General features: G+C 39.3%; 1 protein-coding gene across 1 annotated transcript; it reads left to right on the top strand.

Moving 5' to 3' along the window:
* Positions 1-25,323, top strand: Ttpa (alpha tocopherol transfer protein). Its single transcript, XM_069990801.1, has 5 exons — positions 1-226; positions 7,719-7,872; positions 15,610-15,803; positions 18,926-19,036; positions 22,353-25,323. Exons 1-5 carry the CDS (start codon positions 23-25, stop codon positions 22,521-22,523), a joined length of 834 nt encoding a protein of 277 aa, XP_069846902.1. The 5' UTR covers positions 1-22; the 3' UTR covers positions 22,524-25,323.
* Positions 25,324-27,490: the final 2,167 nt, after the last annotated feature.

The raw sequence follows: 27,490 nt of genomic DNA, 5'->3' as shown, positions 1-27,490 counted from the left end.
CCCTGGCAGTGGCGCGGCGGGCATGGCAGAGATGAGGCCGGGAACAGCGACGGGGCAGCAGCTCAACGCGCTGCCCGATCACTCGCCGCTGCTGCAGCCGGACTTGCAGGAGCTGCGGCGCCGGGCCCGGGAGGCGGGAGCCCCATTCTCCGATTTGCCCTTCCCCGACGCCTTCCTGCTGCGGTTCCTACGCGCTCGGGATTTCGACCTGGACTTGGCCTGGAGGGTAAGCACGCAGCGCCCCGCGGCTGTGCTGTGCGGGACACCCGCCCGCGCCCCAGGGCTAGGCAGACAACCCCGCGCGCACTGCCCACCGCCTGCGCTGGTGCGCAGAAATCCCGCGCTGGTCCTGCCCGTTTCTCAGGGATAGGAAAGTCTCCTAAGCCTGCGGGTATAGAATTTGGGGGGGGGGGGGAATGCCTTCCCCTTCCAAGAGAGACCGCTGTCACAGTGAACGAAGCCACCGTGGAAAAGCTGGAAGCTCAGATCTGCCCCATCGGGGCAGTTAACTCTCAATGTGGCAGGGAGGGGGACAGGGGGTGGGAGGGAAAATTGTGGGTAAACTGAACCTCTGAAACCATACCATGGTCTTATGAATAGTAATACTTCAGTGTGAAGTCGTACAAGCAGCTCAGGATATTTGAATCCTGGGAATTCAAGTATCAAACACACCCGTTTTCCAGGTGTGCCCCAGCTGGTTGGGAGAAAAGCGCAGGGGGTGGGGGGGATGAAAAATTGAAAGTCAGATGCGACCTTGAGTTTATCACTTGGGATTCAGCGTCTTTATTTGGTAAATAACGGTGAGGACGCTTACCTTTATTGATTAGTTTCGAGGACTGAACATTGACCTTTTAACGGTTAGAGCAAGGTGTGCCCAGCACAGTGTTTGACTATAGTGTAAACATTGTACCAGATGTAGCCCATCCGCCAAGAGAAAATACCAGCGGGGCTCAGGATCAGTTTTGTTAAATGAATTTTTAAATTATAAAAACAATACATATGCTATAAAAATAATACAATAAGCCAGGCTCCGGTGGCTCAAGCCTGTAATCCTAGCTACTCAGGAGGCTAAGATCTGAGGATCACGGTTCAAAGCCAGCCCAGGCAGGAATGTCCATGAGACTCTGATCTACAATAAAAACCATCAGAAAAGTGGAAGTGGTGCTGTGGCTCAAGTGGTAGAGCGCTTGCCTTGAGCTGAAGAGCTCAGGGACAGCGCCCAGGCCCAGAGTTCAAGCCCCATAACTGACTCAACAACAACAACAAAAATACAATAATACAAAATAGTAAAAAGTGAAAACTTTTTTTTCAACATCATTTGAAATCAGCATACATTCGCTGCCCGTACAAACAGATTAGATTATACAAAGTAAAATTTAAAAAGTAATTTCTACTGGAAAAACTTCCCATCCCCAACCTTAGATGACTAGTCAAACCTGTTCTATCTTCACACCAGCAGGTACCTGTGGTTTTCATATTTTGCTTTTCTTATAAGATTTGAAGTGGAGATAATCTCTTACGAAAATGTGTCCATATACATCTTAATTCTATTGGGCAGCTATTATTCCATAAAATAAGTACATTAAAGGTATCTAACTGATCTGTTTGTTGGAAATAGGGGTTACTTCCTCTTGCTGCTGGTAGTATCTGTATGATATTTATGCCTTCAATTATTTTAAGACATCTATTCTTTGTCCAACAGTGCAGACAATGCAGTAAACAAGGCGACTGTTGTTTCTTCCATCAGAGACTGAATTCTAGAATGTCTTCATACATTATTTTGTCATATAAATATGAACTTTTTCTATTGGTTGTGGGGCTTGAACTCTGGGGCCTTGGAACTGTCCCTCAGCTCTTCAGCTCAAGGCAAGTGCTCTAGCACTTGAGCCACAGCACCACTTCTGGTTTTCTGATGGTTAATCAGAGATAAGAGTTTCTTGGACTTTCCTTGCCAGGGCTGGCATTGAACCATGATCCTCAGATCTCAGCCTTCTGAGTATCTAGGATTACAGGCTTGCCCCACTAGTGCCCAGCTATAAGTTCAACTTGCAGAACTACCGGGCATAGTTCTTTTTTTTTAATTTAAATTTTAATTTTTTGTGAACATATTGTACAGAGGGGTTACAATTACATGGGCAGGATAATGCATACATTTCTTTTTTTTTTTGTCGGTCATGGGGCTTGAACTCTGGGCCTGGGCGCTGTCCCTCAGCTCTTCGGCTCAAGGCGAGCTCTCTACCACTTGAGCTACAGCGCCACTTCCGGTTTTCTGGTGGTTTATTGGAGATAGGAGTCTCACGGTCTCTCCTGCCCGGGCTGGCTTTGAACCGCGATTCTCAGATCTCTGCCTCCTAGATCTCTGCCTCCTGAGTAGCTAGGATTACAGGCGTGAGCCACCGGCGCCCGGCAAAATTATTATTATTATTATTTTTTTGGTGGGTCATGGGGCCTGAGCACTGTCCCTCAGCGGATCTTCAGCTCAAGGCTAGCACCCTACTACTTGAGCCACAGCGCCACTTGCAGCTTTTTCTGCTTATGTGGTGCTGAGGAATCGAACCTAGGGCCTCATGCATGCAAGGCAAGCACTCTACCACTGAGCCACCTTCCCAGCCCCGTGTACATTTCTTATCAAGCATTGCAGCCTCCTTCTTTGTTTACCCTTCACATCCCTTCCCAGCCTCCCCCCTCCCCCCCAATCCCAATCCTTCTCCTTCCCCCTTTTCCCCCCTCCCCCCCCCCCCCCGACGTTGTAAAGTTCGTTTTGGACATGACAACTTGTACTTCTCATTGTTGCAACAAGTCCACCTGTATCCTTAAACGACTTGTTTTTCCCCATCTCCTCCACAAATTATACCGACATCAAATATAGTGAAAGCAGGGGTTATACTGTGGGGGAGGGACATAAAAAGCAACAAAGAAATAATCTTATAAATGTGTTAGAAACAAATGCATGAAAGAAAAAAAACATTAAAATACATATCTAAGGGTTCATTTTCCTAACATCACATTATCTGACCTTTTCTGCTTGACTCATACATATACTAGATATTGCAAATAAGGGAAACCATGGGACCTATGCTTCTTTGGGCCTGGCTTACTTCACTTAATATAATTTTTCCAAGTCTTTCCATTTCCTAACAAATGGGGCAATGTCATTCTTTTTGATGGAGGCATAGAATTCCGTTGTGTATATGTACCACATTTTCTTGATCCATTCATCTACTGAGGGGCATCTGGGTTGGTTCCATATCTTAGCTATGGTAAATAATGCTGCAATAAACATAGTTGTGCTGGTAGCTTTAGTGTGGTCTTGTTTGTAAACATTTGGGTAAATGCCCAAAAGTGGGATTGCTGGATCATAGGGGAGCTCTATGTGAAGTCTTTTGAGGAACTTTCATACTGCTTTCCAAAGTGGTTGAACAAGTTTACACTCCCACCAACAATGCAGTAAGGTTCCCTTCTGTCCACATCCCCTCCAGCATCTGTTGTTAGAGTTCTTGATTTTTGTCATTCTAACTGGAGTGAGGTGGTATCTCCATGTTGTTTTGATTTGCATTTCTTTTATGGCTAGGGATGTTGAGCATTTCTTCATGTGTCTATTGGCCATCCTTCTTTCTTCTTCAGAGAAGTTTCTCTTTAAGTCTTTAGCCCACTTATTTATTGGGCAGTTGTTTCTTTGAGCATTTGTTGTTGGGGGATTTAATTTTTTGATACCGGGCATAGTTCTGAGAAAGACAGGGAACTGTCTTCCATAGAGTCCACATTCCTCTTTTAACTGACAAAAATGTGTATTACAGAATGTCTTCTTCCTATTAGAAAATCCAATTTTTGTGAGAAGGAGAAGGAATAAATTCACCTTAAAGAACTCAATGAATATATCAGAACCTACAATGTGCTGGTTGTTCTGGCTGCCTTTGGAAATGGCTATTTAGGTCACCAATTATTTCTCTGTTGGCAAATTGACTGACTTTTTTTTTTTCTTTCTTACTTTTCAGTTGCATTTAAGTCATAGCAACAGTGTCACTCTTTAAAGTTAAGAAGAATTAATTAGATGAGGAGACAAAACAGAGAGGCATACAAAATAAAGAGGAGATAAAGTGAGTGTGTGTGTGTGTGTGTGTGAGAGAGAGAGAGAGAGAGAAAGAGAGACAGAGAGAGAGAGAAAGAAACAATAAGCAACCCAGTCCACCTCTTGGCACACCACAGCTCTGCTTCTCTCATATACTTCTCTCATTTTCCAGTTTCACCCTCATAACATTTGTAATTTCTCCTCTAGATGATTATTACCGCTGTTTTTGTGAATGCAGAGACAATCTTTATTGTAAAACTTTCAAATAGAAAATGTCTTTTCCTTTTTTTCTGAGTTGTGCCTCCACATTATTAATGGAATTCTTTAAACTCAAAAGTATATATCCATTTTAAGAAAATGAGAAGGCCAACATTTAGAGGAAGAAAAATTAACATATAATAATGTCATGTCGATTAAATATTTATGGTGGTTCTTCCAGATACCACCTCCAAGTCCTCCAGAAAACAGGATTCTTTTTTTTTCTTTTTTTCTTCTTTTTTCCCCAGGTTGTTTTGTGTGTGTGTGTGTGTGTGTGTGAAAATACCTTACAGAGGGGTTACAATTACATGGGCAAGGTAATGAGTACATTTCTTTTTTTTTTTATTGTGAAAAAACCATATAGAGGGGTTACAATTATATGGGCAGATTAATGAGTACATTTCTTACCAAGCATTGTAGCCTCCTCTTTTGTTTCCCCTTCCCATCCTTTCCCTCTGCCTCCTACCCAATCCTCCCCCCCACCAAAGTTGTAAAGCTCATTTTCGACATAACGACTTGCACATCTCATTGTTGCAATGGGTCTACCTGTATCCCTATTTAAACGATTTTTTCCCTTCCCCCCCACAAATTATACCAACATCAAATACAGTGAAAACAGGGGTTATACCGTGGGGGAGGAACATACAAAGCAACAAAGAAATCATCTTATAAACATGTTAGAAACAATCGCAAGAAAGAAAAAACATTTGAATAATTATCTTGGGGTTCATTTCACCTAATATCAACTTATCTGACCGTTTCTGCTTGTCTCAGACATATACTAGTTATTGCAAATAAGGGAAACCATGGGACCTATGTTTCTTTGGGCCTGGATTACTTCACTTAATATAATTTTTCCCAAGTCTTTCCATTTCCTAACAAATGGGGCAATGTCATTCTTTCTGATGGAGGCATAGATTTCCATTGTATACATACCACATTTTCTTTTTTTTTCTATTTTTTTTTTTTGTCGGTCGTGGGGCTTGAACTCTGGGCCTGGGCGCTGTCCCTCAGCTCTTCAGCTCAAGGCGAGCGCTCTACCACTTGAGCTACAGCGCCACTTCCGGTTTTCTGGTGATTTATTAGAGATAGGAGTCTCACGGTCTCTCCTGCCCGGGCTGGCTTTGAACCGTGATCCTCAGATCTCAGCCTCCTGAGTAGCTAGGATTACAGCCGTGAGCCACCAGCACCCGGCCATACCACATTTTCTTCTTTTGTTTTTTTTTGGGTCTGGTCGTGGGGCCTGAACTCTGGGCCTGGACGCTGTCCCTCAGCTCTTCAGCTCAAGGCTAGCGCTCTACCACTTGAGCCACAGCGCCACTTCCGGCTTTTTTCTTTTTGCTTATGTGGTGCTGAGGAATCGAACCCAGGGCCTTAGGTATGCAAGGCAAGCGCTCTACCACTGAGCCGCCTTCCCAGCCCCGATACCACATTTTCTTGATCCATTCATCTACTGAGGAGCATCTGGGTTGATTCCATATCTTAGCTATGGTAAATAATGCTGCAATAAACATAGTTGTGCTGGTAGCTTTAGTATGGTCTTGTTTATGATTATTTGGGTAAATGCCCAAAAGTGGGATTGCTGGGTCATAGGGGGAGCTCTATGTAGAGTCTTTTGAGGAACCTCCATACTGCTTTCCAAAGTGGTTGAACAAATTTACACTCCCACCAATGCAGTAGGGTTCCCTTCTGTCCACATCCCCTCCAACATCTGTTGTTATTAGAGTTCTTGATTATAGCCATTCTAACTGGGGTGAGGTGGTATCTCAATGTTGTTTTGATTTGCATTTCTTTTATGGCTAGGGAGATTGAGCATTTCTTCATGTGTCTATTGACCATCCTTCTTTCCTCTTCAGAGAAGTTTCTCTTTAATTCTTTCGTCCACTTACTTATCGGGCAGTTGTTTCTTTGAGGATTTGTTGTTGGGGATTTAATTATTTGAGTTCCAGGTATGTTTTAGATATAAGACCCTTGTCCATTGTATGGCTAGTGAAGATCTTCTCCCAATCCATGGGCTTTCTATTGATTTTACTAGCTATGTCTTTTGCCATGCAGAAGCTCTGCAATTTCATGCAATCCCATTTGTCCAGCCTTTCTTTGATTTGTTGTTTCTGGGTCTGTATTAAGAAAATTTCGGCCTGTGCCAAAGAGACCTAGGGTTTCTCCTATTCCATCCTGTAATGTCAGGAAACAGGATTCTTTTGCTCTTGTATTTATTATTCAGGTATACTGCTCCTTTGGTTCTCCTAATTAATTTGATTGATTCCTATTCTAGTATGTTTCAAAACATATTTTAGTATGTTTCCAAGTAGTACAAGAGGTAGTGTTCTAGTTATTTCTTGCTAAGTAACTTACTGGTTGAAAAACACAACTTTGTAGTTGTTTGTGTTCTCTAGTTCGGCAGGGCTCGGTGCAAATGGTGTCTTTTTTATCCCAGGGTGGCATCAGATGAGAAGTTGGCTGAAGTCATGTGATCTTCTCCTTCAAATAATATCTTCTCCTTCAAAGACAGCATCCATGTCTCTCCACATGGCCAGTTACCGTTTAGGAATCTTACAGGTGTTTGGATCCTCAAGTGAAAGTTCTGAATAACCAGATTATTTATTTATTTATATTTTTTATTTGCTTGTTTTGTGTGTGCCTGTCTTGGGACTTGAACTCAGAGCCTGGTGCTGTCCCAGAGCTCTTTACTTCAAGGCTAGCACTTTGCCTCTTGAGCCATATAATCATTTCTGCATTTTGGGTGGTTAATTGGACATAAGAGTCTCACAGGGAGTCCTGCCTGAGCTTGCTTTTAATTGAGATCCTCATATCTCAGCTTCCTAAGTAGCTAAAGTACAGATGTGAGATGCTGGCCCAGTTCAGACTTTTTCCCCTTATAAGTCTAATACAATGTCATACATTTCTATTAATCAAAGCAAATTGTAAGGCAAGTCTACCTTCAAGTGGATGGTATAGAATAGATCTCACCTCTTTCTGAAAGGAATGCATGTGAACCTTAGGAGGGGCGGAGTTGTTGTTGGTTGTCTGTAAAGACTATCTAATATAGGTGTACACTGAAAATTACTCAAACTTGAATTTTGGGTTTATAGCTATAAAGCTATCCAAAATCCTGACAATGGCTGGTAAAGTTCATATACAATGTCAGGGCTTTCCTATTGCTCTGCGTGCGTGCGTGCGTGCGTGCGTGCGTGCGTGCGTGCGCGTGTGTGTGTGTGTGTGTGTGCACGTGTGATGCTTAAACACTTAAAAAAAACATACTGGTATTTGGATTCAGAGCCTCACACTTGATAGACTGGCAAGGTTCCGCTGAGCCATAACTCCAGCCTCTACTGCTGTTACAAAATATTTACGCTGTATGTTGTTTATGGCTAATTTTAATTTTTTTCAGTTACTAAAAAACTATTATAAATGGAGAGCAGAGTGTCCAGAAATAAGTGCGGATCTGCACCCCAGAAGTATTCTTGGCCTTCTGAATGCTGGCTACCATGGAGTTCTGAGATCAAGGGACCTCACAGGCAGTAAAGTTCTTATTTATCGAATTGGTGAGTCATATACAGCTCTTCTTCTTCCCCCATCTCTTCCTCTTCCTCTTTCCTTTGCCTCTTTCCTTCTATTTTTATTTTCTTGGCTGCCATATAGAAAGCTTCAATGGGACTATTGTTGAGAATTCATGTTTTAAGTCTTTAGGTTTAATTTTGTTTATAACAGTCCTCAGCTATAACACATTTTTAGTAGTTGTGAGAATTTGAACAGAAACATGTGACAATCCTACTTCCATTTCCCACACAGTCAAGTTTATAAAAGAAGTGAAGAATAAGAAGAGATATGGTGAGCAAAAGTAAAAAAATGAGCAAGATGAAGTGTTTTTAAAAATGTGTAGAAAGAATATTTAAAAAAAATCAATTCTGAATGACTAATAATACCAAGTCCAGGAAATCACAGAATCTTGTCTGTTATACTGAGGTATCTGGAGCACTGAGAAGAGAGTATAGTATGTGAAATGTTCCCATGAAACATTTATGGGATGAGTGTGTAAATAGTGACATCTAGAGCAGTGAATAACCTACACCCTAGAAAGTGTTGCAGACATTGTGTCCCATTAGCTCCTCATTCTTTTCACTGTTTTTCCTTTTTTTTTTTTTTGTTTTTGGTCATGAGGCTTGAACTCAGGGCCTGGTCATTGTCCTTGGGCTTTTTTTTGTTCAAGGCTAGGGTTCTATTCTGGATTTCTGGCGATTAACTGGAGATGAGAGTCCCAGGATTTTCCTGCCTGGGCTGGCTTTGAACAGCAACCTTCAAATCTCATTTTCCTAAGTAGCTAGGACTACAGGCATGAGCCACCAGCACCTGGCTCACTTTTCCCTTTTATTCTGATGTGTTTTGGGTGTTTCCTATAGGTTTCTTCTCTGTTCAGGCTACTATAATAAAACTATAAAAATAGAAATTCAGTTCCCATGGTTCTGGAGTGCTAATACAAACACATTAATATGTTTAAAAAACATCGTATTTATCTGAAATTCAACTTTAACCAGGTTTTATTTTATCAGTCAACTCTGCTTTCTTTTTATTTTCTTTTTCTTTTTATGTTTTGTTTTGATTTTAGAGGGAGGGTTCATAGTAGGACTTGAATACAGGACCTCACAATCTTTTTTTTTGTATATTTATCCAATATTTATTATGGTTGGGAACAAACTGAAATAGAAGTTCTGGTATCATAAAAAATTCAACCAGGATGATCAAAGGCAAGAAGAAACATTGCCCTACATGATTATGTGCATTTGGTTCTTCACTTTACATTTTAAAATCTCAGAATTGCTAAATATGTACAAAGAAATTCAAAGCACATAACTTGTTATCTTAGAACTTTTGACAGTATATAATATGCCCAATACACAATCTATTATTATTGCCATTATTATTATTGGTGGTACTGGTGGTGAGGACCTCACACTCTTACTTGGCATATTAACTTAAGGCTGACTTTCTACCAGTTGAGCCACAGGTCTCCTTACTTTTTTTTTTTGTCGGTCGTGGGGCTTGACTCTGGGCCTGGGTGCTGTCCCTCAGCTCTTCAGCTCAAGGCAAGTGCTCTACCACTTGAGCCACAGTGGTCTCCTTACTTTTGTCTTGTCTTCTTTCCCTTACTCCTGTGGTTTCTTTATGAACTACCTGAGACAAAACAAGAAATAAAAGCAGCACTATGAGGGCTGGGAAAGTGGCTTAGTGGTAGAGTGCTTGCCTGCCTAGCATGCATAAAGCCATGAGTTCTATTTCTCAGTACTACATAAACAGAAAAAACTGGAAGTAGCGCTGTGGCTCAAGTGGTAGAGTGTGAGCCTTGAGAAAAAAGAAGCTCAGAAACAGTGCCCAAGCCCTGAGTTGAAGCCCCAGGACCTGAAAGAAAGGGAGAAAGAGAGAAAGAGAGAGAGAAAAAAGAAACAACCTAAAACAAAAACCAGCAGATCATAAGAAAGCAATGTGTTATTTTGATCATAAATGCCTTAACCAAATAAATGAACTGATACACTGTGTAGCCGGGATCAATTACAGAATATTAGTTTTAAAAGTGTGTTAACTCAAAGAGATCTTAAAATCAAGAAAACATCTAGGTGTAATGAGGGTTAGAACAAAAAAGATATGTTTGTGGTGTTATATTATTCTAGGATGAAAAGAAAAATACTTATAAGAGTTTTTTTAAACAAAATAACAGAATAAAGAGTTGTAAGTTTTCTAATTTAATTGAATTAATGGAGTAGCTAAAGAAAGAAATCTGTGGAAGCTTTTCAGTAGTACCTTAGTGTGAGCACTTACCAGGTAGTGTAGACCATATCAACTCTGTGAAGTTAAGTAATAAAATGCACAGATTCTCCACCCCCCTCCCTTGTTGGCAGGACAGGCAATTTAAGGTAGAACTGAGGCAGAACAGATCATAAAAAAGGAGGCATGAGACACAGCAGCCAAGAATGTAGGACAAACTATATTAAAGAGCTTGATATAAAGCACACAAGGATTGCCAGGTGCTGGTGGCTCACTCCTGTAATCCTAGCTACTCAGGAAAACTAAGACCTGAGAACCCATGTGAGAAGCCAGTTCAGGCAGGAAAGTTTGTGAGAATATTATCTCTAATTATCTTCCTTGGTAGACCACTAGCCTTGAGCAAAAAAATTCAGGGACACAACCCAGGCCTTGAGTTCAAGCCCCAGGACCAGCACAAAAGATCCAAAATAAAATAGCAGAAGCACCATGTGTTGGAAATGAATTGTATAACTTGATGGGGGAGGGGGATGGGGTTGGGAGAGAAAAACCTGGGAGAAAGTGAGGGAGGGGGTGACACTGTTCAAACAGAAATGTACTCATTAACTGCAGCCCCTGTGTACATCACCTTTTTTTTTTTTTTTTTTGGGTCCGGTCGTGGGGCCTGAACTCTGGGCCTGGGCACTGTCCCTCAGCTCTTCAGCTCAAGGCTAGCGCTCTACCACTTGAGCCACAGCACCACTTCCGGCTTTTTCCTTTTTGCTTTATGTGGTGCTGAGGAATCGAACCCAGGGCCTCAGGCATGCAAGGCAAGCGCTCTACCACTGAGCCACCTTCCCAGCCCCGTGTGTACATCACCTTTACAATAAACTTTTTTTTTTTTGGTCCGGTCGTGGGGCCTGAACTCTGGGCCTGGGCGCTGTCCCTCAGCTCTTCAGCTCAAGTCTAGCGCTCTACCACTTGAGCCACAGCGCCACTTCTGGCTTTTTTCTTTTTGCTTATGTGGTGCTGAGGAATCGAACTCAGGGCCTCAGGCATGAAAGGCAAGTGCTATACCACTGAGCCAACTTCCCAGCCTACAATAAACTTTTTTAAAAGCACCATGTTCCTTGCTTTAAACCTTGTACTCCTTTATGAATGGCAACATTTAGAAGAAGGAGTAAGAGGAAGAGGAAGAAGAGCAGGTCTCTCCCTCTGACCTTACCTGTATGTCCAAATAATAAATGTGCTCTGGGTACTAAGCAATCATATCCTAAAGAGTTAATTCTAGGGGAAAAACAAAAGTTGGGAAAATGAGCCCTCTGGGCACAGAAAGTGTTTGCAAAGAAAAATATTGGTTCCGTAGATGGACACCTGTTGTGAAGGAAGCATCTGGCCGAATGTATCCTTTAAAGAGATGCTCAGAAATCAATAAACCACGTGAAGTGATCAGGCCAATCTTGAAACCTCTTTTTTTTTTTTTTGTATTTTTTTAATTGTGAAAACACCATACAGAGGAGTTATAATTACATGGGCAAGATAATGAGTACATTTCTTTTTTTAAATTTTTATTGTGAAAATACTGTACAGAGGTGTTACAATTACATGGGCAAGATAATGAGTACATTTCTTATCAAGCATTGTAGCCTCCTCCTTTGTTTCCCCTTCCCATCCCTTCCCATCCTCCCCTGTCCCCCCCACCTAATCCTCCAGCCCCCCCCCCCAAAGTTGTAAAGTTCGTTTTCGACATAACTACTTGTATTTCTCATTGTTGCAACAGGTCCACCTGTATCCTATTTAAACGACTTGTTTTTCCCCTTCCCCTCCACAAATTATACGGACATCAAATACAGTGAAAGCAGGGGTTATACTGTGGGGGAGGGACATACAAAGCAACAAAGAAGTAATCTTTTAAATGTGTTAATGAGTACATTTCTTATCAAGCATTGTTGCCTCCTCCTTTGTTTCCCCTTCCTATCCCTTCCCATACCCCCCCCACATTCTCCCCCTCCCCCGTCAAAGTTGTAAAGTTCATTTTTGGACATAATGAGTTGTACATCTCATTGTTGCAATGGGTCCACCTGTATCCCTATTTAAACTATTTGTTTTTTCCCTTCCCCTGCACAAATTATACCAACATCAAATCAGTGAAAGCAGGAGTTATACTGTGGGGGAGGGATATACAAAGCAACAAAGAAATCATTTTATAAATATGTTAGAAACAATAGCATGAACGATGTAAAGTTCATTTTCGACATAACAACTTGTACTTCTCATTGTTTCAACAGATCCACCTTTATCCTTATTTAAACTTTACAACTTTGGTGGGGGGGGGCGGGAGGATTGGGTGGGGGGCAGGGGAGGATGGAAAGGGATGGGTAGGGGAAACAAAGGAGGAGGCTACAATGCTTGATAAGAAATGTATTCATTATCTTGCCCATGTAATTGTAACCCCTCTGTACAGTATTTTCACAATAAAAAATAAATAAAAATTAAAATAAATAAATAAAAATAGCATGAAAGAAAAAACATTTGAATAATTATCTTGGGGTTCATTTCACCTAGCATCAACTTATCTGACCTTTTCTGCTTGTCTCAGACATATACTAGTTATTGCAAATAAGGGAAACCATGGGACCTATGTTTCTTTGGACCTGGCTTGCCTCACTTAATATATATTTTTTCCAAGTCTTTCCATTTCCTAACAAATGCAATGTCATTCTTTCTGATGGAGGCATAGAATTCCATTGTGTATAGATACCACATTTTCTTGATCCATTCATCTGCTGAAGGGCATCTGGGTTGGTTCCCTATCTTAGCTATGGTAAATAATGCTGCAATAAACATAGTTGTGCCGGTAGCTTTAGTGTGGTCTTGTTTGTGATCACTTGGGTAAATGCCCAAAAGTGGGATTGCTGGGTCATAGGGGAGCTCTATGTGGAGTCTTTTGAGGAACCTCCATAGTGCTTTCCAAAGTGGTTGAACAAGTTTACACTCCCACCAACAATGCAGTAAGCTTCCCTTCTGTCCACATCCCCTCCAGCAAAGTTCACACCAAACTCTCTATGAAGCCATAGTATACCTCATCCCAAAACCAGGCAGAGACTCATCAAAGAAAGAGAACTATAGATGATGAACATCGATGCAAAAGTTCTCAACAAAATTTTGGCCAATCAACTTCAACAATTCATCCCAAAAGTCATACACCACAATCAAACAGGATTCATTTCAGGGATGCAAACTGGTTCAATATACGCAAATCAATTTATATAATTCATCACATCAAGAAGAGCAAGGATTGAGATAACATGATTATCTCAATAGATGCAGATGGTTATCTCAATAGATGCAGGAAAAGCATTTGACAAGATCCAACACCCCTTTATGATGAAGGTTCTGGAAAAATTAGGAATTCATGGAACATTCCTCAATACAATAAAGGCTGTATATGACAAACCTACAGCCAGCATCATACTTAATGCTGAAAAACTAAAGCCATTTCCTCCTAACTCTTGAAACCTCTTGAAACCCCAATTGATTAGACAATATAACAGCAAAAGTAACAGAATGCACCAGGTGTTAGAACAGAAAGGAGCACTTATACTAATGTGAATTTGAGCCAACCCTCCCCACAACCTACTTTTCCACCATAAATCCTCATGATGGTAATGCATTCATTGCACCTGTTGTCAGATGTGCCTATACCCAGGTCTGGGTGGTGTACTTGGTCTGTCTTTGCTAATAAACTTGGCCTCTGCTTTTTTTTTTTTTTTTTGTCAGTCGTGGGGCTTGAACTCTGGGCCTGGACGCTGTCCCTCAGCTCTCCAGCTCAAGGCGAGCGCTCTACCACTTGAGCTACAGCGCCACTTCCGGTTTTCTGGTGGTTTATTGGAGATAGGAGTCTCACGGTCTCTCCTGCCCGGGCTGGCTTTGAACCGCGATCCTCAGATCTCAGCCTCCTGAGTAGCTAGGATTACAGGCGTGAGCCACTGGCGCCCGGCTTGGCCTCTGCTTTTTTCTTTCTCTTTCTTGTGACAAGTCACAACCCAGGGTAAGACAGACCCTCCTTACTCCCACAACATTCTTCATCTTCCCCCGAGTCACCTCTGTCTCCCCTTTGGTATTCCAGACAAACTTCACTTAGCCATCTCATGGTCCATACTAACTCACAATCCCTCCTCTGCCTGTCTTGGCCTGATTTAATTCCCATCTCTACTGAAAAGACCTGAGGTAATCTCCAGAGACCTTTCCATCTAATCAGATGAATCACCTGAGTTCTACTTTACTTTCCCTTTCAACACAGAGAGCCATTTCCTCTGTTTTGAAGTATCCTCTTCTGAAGCTCTGAATTCTTATAATTCAGTGTAGTCTGCTCTTCTGCATCTGATTTGCAGTTTTACTCACCCTTTATATTCTGAAATTCATTGCAAAAGTATCATATTTTATCTTCATGTTAAACAGGGTATTCATCTCTATCTTTTTTTAAAATCTCAGTTTTTTGGGTGTTTTTATGGTTTGAACTCTAGGCTTTGTGTTTGCTAGGTAATTGCTCTACCAGTTGAGCCACACCTTCAGACTTTAATTTTTCAGCTATGGTCTTGTACTTTTCCAGGCCTGGCCATCTCAGGGATGCTGGGCAAATGGTGGGAGGTGTGGTCAGGGTGTGTACAGCTGCCTGGGTGCTTCTGTAGCTCTCCCTTTCCTGTTCAGGCCTGTATGAACAGATTACCTGTCCCTGAGAGCTGTGGGAGGACAAACCTGTCTACTTGCTCTTTCTAGATTTTCCTTAGAAAATCTTTGGTTGTGCTGATAGTTGCTGAAAGTACCTGAGAAAAAAGCTTAAAGGAAGAAAGGTTTATTTCGGCTCATGGTTTAGAAGGTTTCAGTCCATGGCTACCAATGTACAGTGGAGGAAAGCTGTTTATGGCAGCCAGGTGAGGGAGCTTAAGAGTGAGGGGAAGTAGCCGGGGACAAAATGTGCCCTTTAAGGGCATGTTTCCTGCACCTGCTTCAACTAAGCCTGGTCTCCATTCTCATGAGCCCATTAAGCTATGAATTCCTCAATGGATTAATCCTTTGTTGAGATCAGAGCTCTCACGACTCAATCACCTCCCCAAAGCCCCACACAGGAATCCTGCTACATGGGGAGCCAAGCCTTTAACACCTGAGTTGGGTAGGCTTCACATCCAAACCCCAGCACTTACCAAGGTGCTAGCACTACTGCACATAGCCCAAGCACAAGGCTGAAGCATAGCCAAAGCATAGCCAGTATCTAGGCACATCCTTCTCCTGCATGGGAAGGTGGGATTTACTTGCTCATCAAATACAGCCTGTATTCATTGTTCCCTCCCATGTTCTCTGCCTTGGAAAGTTATTCTCTGGTCTAGGCAATCTATTACTCAATTCACAATCATTTGTACATGCTTTTGTTTTTATTGATCCTTTCAGTCTTTAAAGAATTAATTCCCCCAAAGAACCTTTCTGAGTCTTTACACAAACTGATATATGATCTGGGTTTTTTTCTTCTCTGTGTGTGTTTTTTAAAGCCTGCTGGGACCCAAAAGTTTTTACAGCTTATGATGTATTTCGTGTAAGTCTAATCACATCGGAGCTTATTGTTCAGGAGCCAGAAACTCAGCGGAATGGAGTCAAGGTTATATTTGATCTGGAAGGCTGGCAGATTTCTCATGCTTTACAAATTGCCCCATCTGTAGCCAAGAAGATTGCAGCTGTACTTACAGTAAGTTTATATTTTAAATTGTTAGCTATAAAACTTTCAAAAATAGCTTTTAAGTGTGTTAGTCATTAGCAATGCAAAGAAGAAATGTAAATAATGTCAGAAATGATGCATATAATTTAATGCTGCTAACAGGAGACATAATTAATTGATTAGAAAATGTAAAAAACTGCAGCCTGATGTGGTGGATCACACCTGTAATCTTAGCTACTCAGGAAATAGAGATCAGAAGGATCTGAGCTTGAGATCAACCCAGATGAAAAAGTTCCTGAGACCCTCATCTCAACCAACAGAATGCTACATGTGGTTATACCTGTCATCCTAGCTAGGCAGGAAGTGTCAATAGGAGGATCGAGGGCTAGGGTTGCATTGGCAAAAAGTGAGACCCTACTAGAAAAATAACTAATGCAAAATGTCACACACACACACACACATACACACACACACACACAATGGAATTCTATGCCTCCATCAGAAAGAATGACATTGCCGCATTTTTTAGGAAATGAAAAGACTTGGAAAAAATTATATTAAGTGAAGTAAGCCAGGCCCAAAGAAACATAGGTCCCATGGTTTCCCTTATTTGCAATAACTAGTATATGTCTGGAACAAGCAGGAAAGGTCAAAAGCTATGTACATATGACTAGATAAGATGAAGTTAAGCGAAATGAACCCCAAGATAGGGACACATGTGGTTTTTTTCTTTCTTGCTATTGTTTCTAATGTATTTATAATGTACCATGTGATTTTTTTTTGTTGCTTTGTATGTTTCTTCCCCTTGATATAACCCCTGTTTTCACTCTATTAGATGTCAGTATAATTTGAGGAGTGGAAGGGAAAAACAAAATGTTTAAATAGGGATACAGGTTGATCCATTGTAACAATGAGATGCACAAGTCATTATGTTGAAAAATGAACTTTACAATATAGGCGGGGAGGGGGGAGGGTGGGAGTGTAGTTATGGAGGTAGGAGAGAAGGGAGGGTAGGGGAAAAACAAAGGAGGAGGTAACAATGCTTGGTAGGAAATGTACTCATTATCTTGGTCATGTAACTGGAACCCTCTGTACAGTATTTTTACAATAAAAACATATTAAAGTAAAGAGTTGGGAGTCTGGCTTAAATGGTAAAGTGCTTGCTTAGCAAGGTCAAGGTCTGAGTTCAACCCCCACAGTACCTCACCTGAAAAGGAACAAGCTACAAAAATAATGCCCAACCTTAGTTAACTACAAAGACCATACATTAAAATAGTAATGTGATTTTTATTTTCTTGTCATGAAATTTTCTTCCTAATTAAAAAATTACTAAAAATTATGATAGCAATACAGTAAGTTTTGATAGGTATCAATTGATATAGTTTTAATAGCTATGATCTTTTTTTTTTTTTTTTTTTTTAATTTTTTTTATTGTAGAGATACTATGCAGAGGGTTACAGTTACATGAGTGAGGTAATGAGTACACTTCCACTTCCTCTTGAACATTGTTACCCCCTCCATTGTTTTCCCCCTACCATCCCCTCCCTCCCTCCCTTCCCCAAGGTTCTTTTTTTTTTTTTTTTGATCGTGATTAAGTGATTACTTAATTTCCGGAAATTCACAGTATTGTGGAATAATGATGCTCATTTAAAGTCACAAGTTCATTCTAACTTTCCTGGAGCAAATTGTCTATCACAGTCTGTAATATATAACGGTGCTCATATGTTATATACCATATATGTGATCAGCAGCATGGGGATATTTAGTAGTGGTAGCTATGATCTTTATTATAGTAATTCTTCCTGGGAACCTAGCTAAAGAATAACCTTAAACACAGTAAGGGTTTTGTAAATAAGAGTAATGATAATGATAATAGATTACTATGTTCCATGTACTTTGCTAAGTGTATCAAATGCATTTCTATCTAAAAGGTACCCCATGCCTGTGATAGATGGCTATTACTGTCCACATTTTGTAAATTAATAAAGGATGGTAGTGTGGTGACATGGTAGCACCTAGGCACATGAAATCATCTGAATGTACGAGTCATGTTATAAGCATCACCTTTCCTACACATAAAGACAGTTATTTCAGCCTAACTTTTTTCCCTCTTTTTCTTTTATTTTTGTATGTCAGTCCTGGGGCTTGAACACAAGGCCTGGATGCTGTCTTTGAGCTTTTTTTTCTCTCAAGGCTAACACTACTACTTGAGCTATAGCTCCACTTCTGCTTTTTTTGGTGGTTAAATGTAGATAAGAGTTTCACAGACTTTCCTGCATGGACTGGCTTCCAACTGCAAGAGTAGTTAGGATTATAGAATAAGACACTGGAGCCAGTCTCTGCATCATATAATTTTTTGTATGTGTGTCTGTGTTGATTCTGAGGCTTGAACTCAGGGCTTTATTGCTCAGCTTTCTTGCTCATAGTTAGAACTATACCACTTGAGCCATGCATCCGGACTGGCTTTTTACTGGTTACTTGTAGACATGTGTTGTAGGATTTTCTGCTGACTTTGAATTTGATTCCTCCAGCTCTCAATTTTCTGATTAGCTAGGATTAGCTGGGAGTAAGCACTAGCACCTAGCTGATTTTTTTCTATTCAGTCTTAACTTTTACAACTTTCTAAAGGACAGAAGGCATAGCTCAGTGGTAGAGTATCTGCCTAAAACTTTCTAAGGTCTGAATTTCTTTGATGCAAAGGACATATACCAATAGAATGGGGTGAGACTCAAGTAGTAGAGTGCTAGGACTAAGTTAAATCCCTGGAACAACCAACCAAAAAGGATGCCAATGTCAAAAGTATGTATATGTGTATGGTGGTATTTTTAAAACTTTTATGAATGTTTAATTTTTCAAACAAAAAAGTAAAATAATAAATGTCCAAAGTCAACATAGGTTCCTTACATGAACAGATTTTTATGGTGAATGTATGTACTTAGTCTAAACTGCAAGAAAAACTAAGAAATCTTTTTTTTATACTAGTAACGGTAAACTGTAAGCCAGGCTTTTGTGCTGGTGGAATAATTATTTAAAAAGTCACAGTTAGGTGTTGCTGTAGGTTTAGAAATTATTCAAAAAAGAAAGTTGTTTTAAGAAATGTAATTGCAATATTTGTTTTCTTATTAAAATGTTTTTTACTTTATTTTCAAAAGGATTCCTTTCCACTGAAAGTTCGTGGCATACATTTTATAAACGAGCCAGTAATTTTTCATGCTGTCTTTTCCATGATTAAACCATTTCTGACAGAAAAAATTAAGGAACGGGTGAGTAAAACATTCAAGTCATTGATTCTGCAGAATTAACATTGCAAGCTTTTATCATTTAAGGATTTTTTGATTATCTTCCCCATGAACATCAACCTGTAGCATTGGCCTACTATTCTGAATCTTTAATATGCCAGCTACTCGTATAAATTAAGATTTAGTTGTAATTTTAAACAAGCATGTGGGTTAGAAGGCAATGGGAATCTAGACCTCTCATGTATTACTGGCTGGAGTGCAAATACAAATGTCACCTCTAGAGGACAGTGTGGCAATAGATACCGAAATCTGTACATTGGAGACATTATCCTACAGTTTTACCTGTACACAAAGTTACATATACAGAATATTTATTGCTGGCACTGATTGGAAACTATCAAGTACTCACCATTAAGAGGACACTTAAGTAAACTATGGTTCATCCAAACACCACACACTAGAATACAAGATTTCAGGCTGTACGCAAAATACAATACACAACATGCAGGCTAGGGTTTAATGTATGCAACCTTTTCTACCAAAAGGGGAGAACCAGAATATATAATTATAGTTTCATAACAATTACATTAAACGATATTCAGGAAGATACCTACAGGGAACAGAGTGCTTGTAGATTAGGATGGGCAGGCTGGAGTCATGGAGCTAGAGTTAATAGCAAGTTTTCTCCTTGTGAATTTTTTTCATCCTGATTTGACTTCTAATTATGTAAAATACAGATTAAAATGAAATGTGTATCTGAAATGCCTAGGCTTAAGTGGTCCTCCCACCTCAGTCTCCCAAGTAACTGGTAGTACAGGCATGCACCACTGTGCCTTGTTGAAAAATAGTTTTGAAAGGCTTTTGCTATTAACATCACAAAATTAATTACATATAAATAATAACATGATTACAACTGGACATTTAGAATTTTATAAACTATATTCTTTTTTTTTTTTTTTTTGGTTGGTCGTGGGGCTTGAACTCTGGGCCTGGGCTGTCCCTCAGTTCTTCAGCTCAAGACTAGCGCTCAACCACTTGAGCTACAGTGCCACTTCCAGCTTTTTCTGCTTATGTGGTGCTAAGTAGTCGATTCCAGGGTTTCATGCGTGCAAGGCAAGCACTCTATCTCTGACCCACCTTCCAAGCCCATAAACTATTTTCTTTTATCTTAAGAAAATATATCTTGTATGGTCAGAAAATTAACATCCTAGAGCTTCTTTATCTGTTATTCTGTTCTGTTTTTATCTGAAGAAGAATCTAAATTATCTACTTTTGTGAATCTGGACATTTTTGGTCACTTTTCATTCTAGCTTTTTCTTTTTTTATAAAGTCACAGTTTTGGATCCTTTTCCCCCCCATCTTCAGTGTGGCTAGAAAATAGTTGACCACACTGTTTTCACTCTTTCTTTTGTGCAACTACAAACAAGTAGCAGGCTTGGGTTTAAGTCTTTTCTTGCTTTTTGTCAGTTGTGGGGCCTGAACTCTGGGCTTGGGTGCTGTCCCTCAGCTCTTCAGTTAAGGCTAGCATTCTACCCCTTGAGCCACAGTGCTACTTCCTGCTTTGTCTGCTTATGTGGTGCTGAGGAATCGAACCCAAGGCTTCAGGCATGCAAAGCAAACACTCTATCACTGAGCCAACTTCCCATCCCCTGGGTTTAAGTCTTATAAACAAAAATATGCCACGGTATAACCCCTGTTTTCACTGTATTTGATGTTGGTATAATTTGTGGAGGGGAAGGGAAAAAACCAATTGTTTAAATAGGGATACAGGTGGACCCATTGCAACAATGAGATGTATGTAGAAAAACAAACTTTACAACTTTGGCGGATGGGGAGGTGCCAGGGGGAGGGATGGGGGATGGAAAGGGGTGGGAAGGAGGAGGCAACAAAGCTTGATAAGAAATATACTCAATACCTTGCCCATGTAATTGTAACCCCTCTGTATGGTATATTCACAATAAAAAAGTATGCAGTTATTTTGAGTGATATTCTAGAATAAAAAAAAACAATGGGCTGGGAAGGTGGCTCAGTGGTAGAGCGCTTGCCTTGCATGTTGAGGCCCTGGATTCAATTCCTCAGCACCACATAAGCAAAAAGCTGGAAGTGGCGCTGTGGCTCAAGTGGTAGAGCGCTAGCCTTGAGCTGAAGAGCTGAGGGACAGCGCCTAGGCCCAGAGTTCAGGCCCTACAACCGGACCAAAAAAAATAAAATTAAAAAAAAACACAAAAAACCCAAGAATGTATTGGACTTAATCGAAAAGGATAGTATGGAGAGAGAAATTTCAAAATTGAGAACTTAAGTGAGATACTTCAGTGAAACTTAATTGACATAAAACAGATTTGCCAAAAAAAAAAAAAAAAAAAAGGAGATAACTAAATCTAGCCTTTCTTTTTTTCCTTTTCACCATTCTGGAAACATTATAAAAGTGTTCATGTTTCCTCTTTCCTGAGAAAATGATCTAGGATTAATGTCTTGATACTTCAGAAAAATTCCAAACTTGGCATTATGAGCTTCCTAGGTAGAAGAGGCTTATTTCCTTCAGCAGCCCTCACATCCCAGTACATCCCAGGGCCTTATTAAGTTGTTCTTCAGTGTACAGATGAGCATTTTCTCCTAGCAATGAAAAAGTTTACTTATTTATTGGTTTTAGTGAGGTTTGCTTTTGGTTCCTATGACTTTATCTTTAGGAAAGTGTATAGCCAAGTTTTAAAGCTTATAGTATGTAAATATTTGAGGTTCTCTAACATTATACTGTCCTGATACACTGGCCAAGAGAATCCATTGGTTATACCACATAAATCATTAGGGGCTTCTACTTACTTTAAATTAATACCAGTTAGTATATTTTAGTATCGTGCAGTTATAAGAATGCCAAGCTAAAGCTAGGCGCCGGTGGCTAATTTCTATAATCCTAGCTGAGAGGCTGAGTTCTGAGGATCATGGTTCAAAACAAGTTGGGTCAGAAAAGTTGGTGAGACTCTTATCTCCAATAAACTAGCAAAAAGCTGGAAGTAGAGCTGTGGTGCAAGAGACAGAGTGCCAGCCTTGGAAGAAAAAGCTAAAAGACAATGCCCAGGCTCTGAGTTCAAGCCCTCACAGGAGCACAGCAACAACAATAAAATGTCAATGTAAGGGAGTCATGAAATTATATGACTCCCATCAGCACAATGTTACCATAAGCAGAAATCTTAGATTCATAGCTGAACAAGAAAAGTAATCAAGTACCTTTCTAACCTGGAAGTTAGCATATCCTGTTTAATGGAGTCCATTGGTTTCTCCACCAGAAATGACGAAAGGCAATTGGGGGAGCATATCTTCTAAAACATTTTGATTATTTCAGATTCATATGCATGGGAACAATTACAAGCAAAGTTTACTTCAGCATTTCCCCAAAATTCTTCCTCTGGAATATGGCGGTGAGGAATTCTCCATGGAGGACATTTGTCAGGAGTGGACAAATTTTATCATGAAGTCCGAAGAATATCTCAGCAGCATTTCTGAGACCATTTAGAGAGAAGTTCTTTCCTGTGAATGAATGTCCAAACTGAAAATTCACAAGTGAGATCCAATCTGGTCTCATAAATGAAAGAACAACCCTCTAAACTAATTCATGCTTGTCTGATCTTTAACAAAGTAAAGAAGAAATCTCTTGCATAAGCCATATGGGTATTTGGGAAAACATTTTACTTTTTAAATATATATTTTTCTGCTTTTGAAGTAATTGAATGCTAGTGTACCTTAAAAGCATAAAAGAGATGGTGGATTTTCAAACTTGGAGAAGTAACTTAATTATTTCTAAAGGCTGTTATATGTATCTTTATGTATTCTTGAATATCTTTTTGAAAGTTTCTGTTTTTGTATGTATGTTTTTGGAAGTTTAGTTTTAAACAAGTTTTCTGATTTCATTATTTGTAAATCAGTCCACTTAAAAGACATGCTCACATTATAATGCAACTCATGATAGAAAAATTATTAACACTCATTTGGGGTGGGTATTAGATTATATTTTAATTCAGATTGAAATCTAAATAAGTTTTACAGTTTTTTCTGTGGACCAGCAAGAAAATTCATCTCAGGGAAATTCTTTTAGCACATTTGCACAATGAACCTATTTGATCAAAGAGCACATATGCTATAGTACTATAAACAGCATCTGAATGTCCTTATGAAATTAGTCATGCTAATATAATTGATTAAAACTTAAGAAAATATTTCAGGCACAGTTGATGGCTTCTCAATACTGTTTTACATTTTTCAAACAAATCAAGAATGCAATTTGGACTTCTTTTTTGTGGTTATTATAATTATCAGGCTTGTATAGAGATTTAGAGAAGGCATAATATTTATTTATCTTATAAATGGAGGTTTTTTTAGTTGAAGGATTAATAGAACTACATAAAGGAAAGGACATACTTCCATCTTCTAAATCATTACCAATTACATCTGGTATTTTTCAGCGTATTCATAAATAATTTAGGTTTTTAATTAGAATATTCAAACTGACTTTTGCAATTCTTATTTACTTAAAAAATTATTAATTGGGATGCGTTCTTTATACCACAGTTTATGTTAAAAAGTACTTTGTTTACCAAGAAAAACATAATCTCATACTAAACAGGGACTTCAGTTTATGCCATACATTTTATACTTAACATAACATTCATAATGAATTTTATTTAAAACTTGACAACAGAGTGCATAATGTACAAAATTTGATGAACATTTGTTCAGCTGGTTGGGTTTCAGCAATAATAACAATGGTATCCTGGTGAAAGGATATTTTTCTTTATAAGACAATCAGTCTAATCAGATGAGCTAGTATGTGATTCTCTGTACATAAAGTATAGCTAGCATCAATTTGAGAGTAATGCTAAGTGTTCTTTAGGCAATGTGTATGATTTTAATTTAGTTTTGGAAAGCTAAGTTTATAATTTTTAACAGATAATGTCACTTTCTCAAAAATACTGAAATCTTTATAAAATCATATAATTTAAAATTTTATAAAAAAATGAGATGGTAGGGGAAAAACAAAGGAGGAGGCAACAATGCTGGATAAGAAATGTACTCATTACCTTGCTCATGTAACTTTAACCCCTTTGTACAGTATTTTCACAATAAAAAAGTTAATTTAAAAAATGGAAAAAAACATGAAAAAATGAGAAGCCCCAACAGAACACCTATGGCTTATTCCTCAAAGGAGATTTTTGTAAGTTTCCACTTCATTTAAAATACCTTCTTAAGCTGTGACCCTAGCTACTTAGGTGGCTGAGATCTGAGTATCTCTGTTTGAAGCCATTTGGGGCAGAAAAGTCTGTGAGACTCTTATCTCCAATTAACCATCTGTGAAACTCTTACACGTCCAATTAACCACCAAAAAGTCAGAAGTGGAGCTGTTCCTAAAGTGACACAGTGCTAGTCTTCACTGAAAAAGCTAAGGGACAGGGGCCAGGTCTTGAGTTCAAACTCCATTACTGCAGCGCACACACACACACACACACACACACACACACACACACACACACACACACACACACACACACACACACACACACACACACACACACACACACACACACACACACACACACACACACACACACACACACACACACACACACCAAAGAATCCTTACATTCTTATGACCTTCTGAAGGATTTCTTCGCTATAATAAAAAATAGCACTTAAAATATCTCTCAAGGGTAATTCATTAGAGATGTAATTAGCAGTAATTAGAGCATATTTAATAAATATAAGCACATTTTATGACGGGTCTTTAAAATTTGTAGACAATAAAGCAATTCTTTAAACAACACTAACAATGTGAAATGTCAAGGCAATTTTATAAGATGTCAAGGTGAATAACTGTCTAATTGTCTATGTTAACTATACTGTGACTGAACCTGAGTGCCTTTGAACATGTTAACTCTATCTGTGCTTTCTGTCTTGTTGTACAGTAATTTATATGTATTAATATTTTTAAGAAAACAAAACCTCTTTCATTTAAAATATGCATGAAGCATTCCCCCACCCCAAATCTGGTTTTCTTTTCACAAAGTTTAAGAGAAATATACTACCTCTAGTTGTTCATTACACAAATCTCAGTATCTTCTTTGTTAGTTTTAATTATAGGCCGGGATTCCCTACTGTTGAGTCTTCCTCTAGTGCCTTTTGCTGTAGATAAGATGCAAGTTGTCTGACACTGAGGCATATCCCAAACCTTAAATTGTCTTTGTACCCTGTGTTCAATTTTGCTGTGAATCTGAAACTTCTCTAAAAAATAAAGTCTATTAAAAGTTAAATTATTTAATGAAGCAGCACCTTGTGGAGATTTTTATTTTATTTTATTATCTTTAAGTAGTTTTACAAAGGAATTTCTATTTAACAAAGCAATGTGTCTTGGTCAATGCCATCCCTTTCAATATTCTCACCTGTCCCTCTTAGCCTACCCCTTCCCTAGCTTTTCTTAGAACTTTATAGGACATACATTCAATTGTTGACTGCATTCTCCACCTACCCTTCTACTGTTCATTTGTCTACCCCTCTCCCCTTGACCCCTTGACTCCCCCCTTCTCACTCCTTTCAAGTATCAGTTTCCTGGTGTTTATTGTGTTGAACTTTGACTTTTCCTATGGAATTACATACATTACTGGCTTTTTCTTTTTTTTAATTTACTTTTTGCTTAGAGTTTCAACTTCTTCAGTATGCATGCTTTTACTTCACGGAACTAGTTTATGGCCATTTTCATGTAGATAAGTGAAGACATGGACTCAATTCACAGGATTGCAAAATAGAAACAAAAAGCTAATTGCCACTCATCTAAATTACAACAGTAGATTAAAAAAAATCCAGGTTACACATACAAGCAAACAATTCAGCCAACTAGTAAGATGCTGTTGTTCAAAATACACCCTACTGACTTTTGTCATACTTGGATAGACTCGTCTGGCCTGTGGGCCATATAATAAGGCCGATGAAATCATCTGGTACAGGACAGGACAGGACATGCATGGCCCTCGGCCATCTGCTTTTACTGAGAATTTTTTATGGCCAGTGAATGTTATTAATATCCAAATGGCCCATGACAGGAAAACTATACCTGGACATCCATAAGAACTAATAGTTACAAAGGTGGAACTAGTAATAAGGGTAATAGAAGGAAGACTGGCAATACTATCTTCTCCCAACTTCCTGATTAGCAAAGTAATGAGTACATTTCCTATTAAGCATTGTTGCCTCCTCCCTTGTATTTCCCGTACAATCCCTTGCCTCCCACCTGCACAACTACCAGCCAATGTTTTACATAAGGACCAGAGCAGGGTTTTACTGTATATGTAACTCAACTACCTTCAAAAACTATTTAAATTCCTCTCTCTAGCAGTAAGTGCTGGTGATTTCTTTTCAGGGGTATCTTCATGTCTAGCAGTGAAAGGAAGAGTATAGTAATGAAAGGAAAAGCAGAGTCATGTTTTGATGTCACCTGTGCCTTTTCAGGAGATGTAGTTACCAGAGCAATGTCAAGACCAGTGATGGATACTGAAGAGAACAGAAGAATGTAAACAGTTTAAAGGGACCATTGAGCCACAGATAGGGCAAGGACTAAGCCTGTAGAATGTCCTAGGCAGTATCAATGGGCTCCTTTTCCCCAAAACAATACCCCTGTCTTTTGAGGACTAGTCAAGTGAACTGAGGCAATCCTTTCCATGCAAGGTCAAGAAAAAGGTGTAGCTGTAAGAAAAATAATTTGATTGGGACTTTTCCATGTATAAAACTGTAGTGTTCCCAGGTGGCAACACCCTATGATGCATTTTCTGTGGGGAAAATGAGAGTTTAAAATAGTGCCAACAAAGCTGACCAAGCAAATGAAATGTAGCCAGAAGCCAGAACCTAGAAAATCAAAGTCTGAAGAATTGCAAGAGAAAAAAAATGCATGAATTTTTACAAGCAGAATTTCCTAACATTGTAGAAATTAAAAACAACTAACTTGGAAGCTGTGGAATTTTTAAGAATGAGAAGAGGAAACTGGGAAAAGATGGTTGATTATAAACCACAATTTTGTAGAAAGATTTTAAGACTGACTGATCAGTTCAACAAAAGCTGTCTAAAGTTTAGGGGCCTTGAGTGTAGATAAATAAAGGCAGCACAAGAAAAAGCCAATGTTAAGGAGATCAAAAAGGGAAAGGCACATGTTAACAATATGTGGATACTTATAGGTGTTAGGAGAAAATAAGAAGGAAGATAATGAAAACTACACGAATGGAGAATATAGATTAAGTACAGGACCCATAGATTTTATTCTTCTGTCTTAGGTGGAAGCTGGGTACTCCATGGCATCATTTGCTTGATCTGTTGAAAGCAGTTTACTTGTGCTTGTCATCTGCTGCTGAGGACTCTTGAACAAACTTCAGCTTAAGGATTCCTTTTGGGATGGATTTTTATTTAAAGCAAAGCTTGGTTTTCTCACTTGTGAAATGGGAACAC

The sequence above is a fragment of the Dipodomys merriami genome, unplaced genomic scaffold, assembly GCF_024711535.1.
Source record: "Dipodomys merriami isolate MVZ:Mamm:240054 unplaced genomic scaffold, mDipMer1.0.p SCAF_4, whole genome shotgun sequence".
Lineage (NCBI taxonomy): Eukaryota > Metazoa > Chordata > Mammalia > Rodentia > Heteromyidae > Dipodomys > Dipodomys merriami.
The sequence above is the reverse complement of the archived record's forward strand: the minus strand, read 5'-3'. Positions and strand labels throughout refer to the sequence as shown.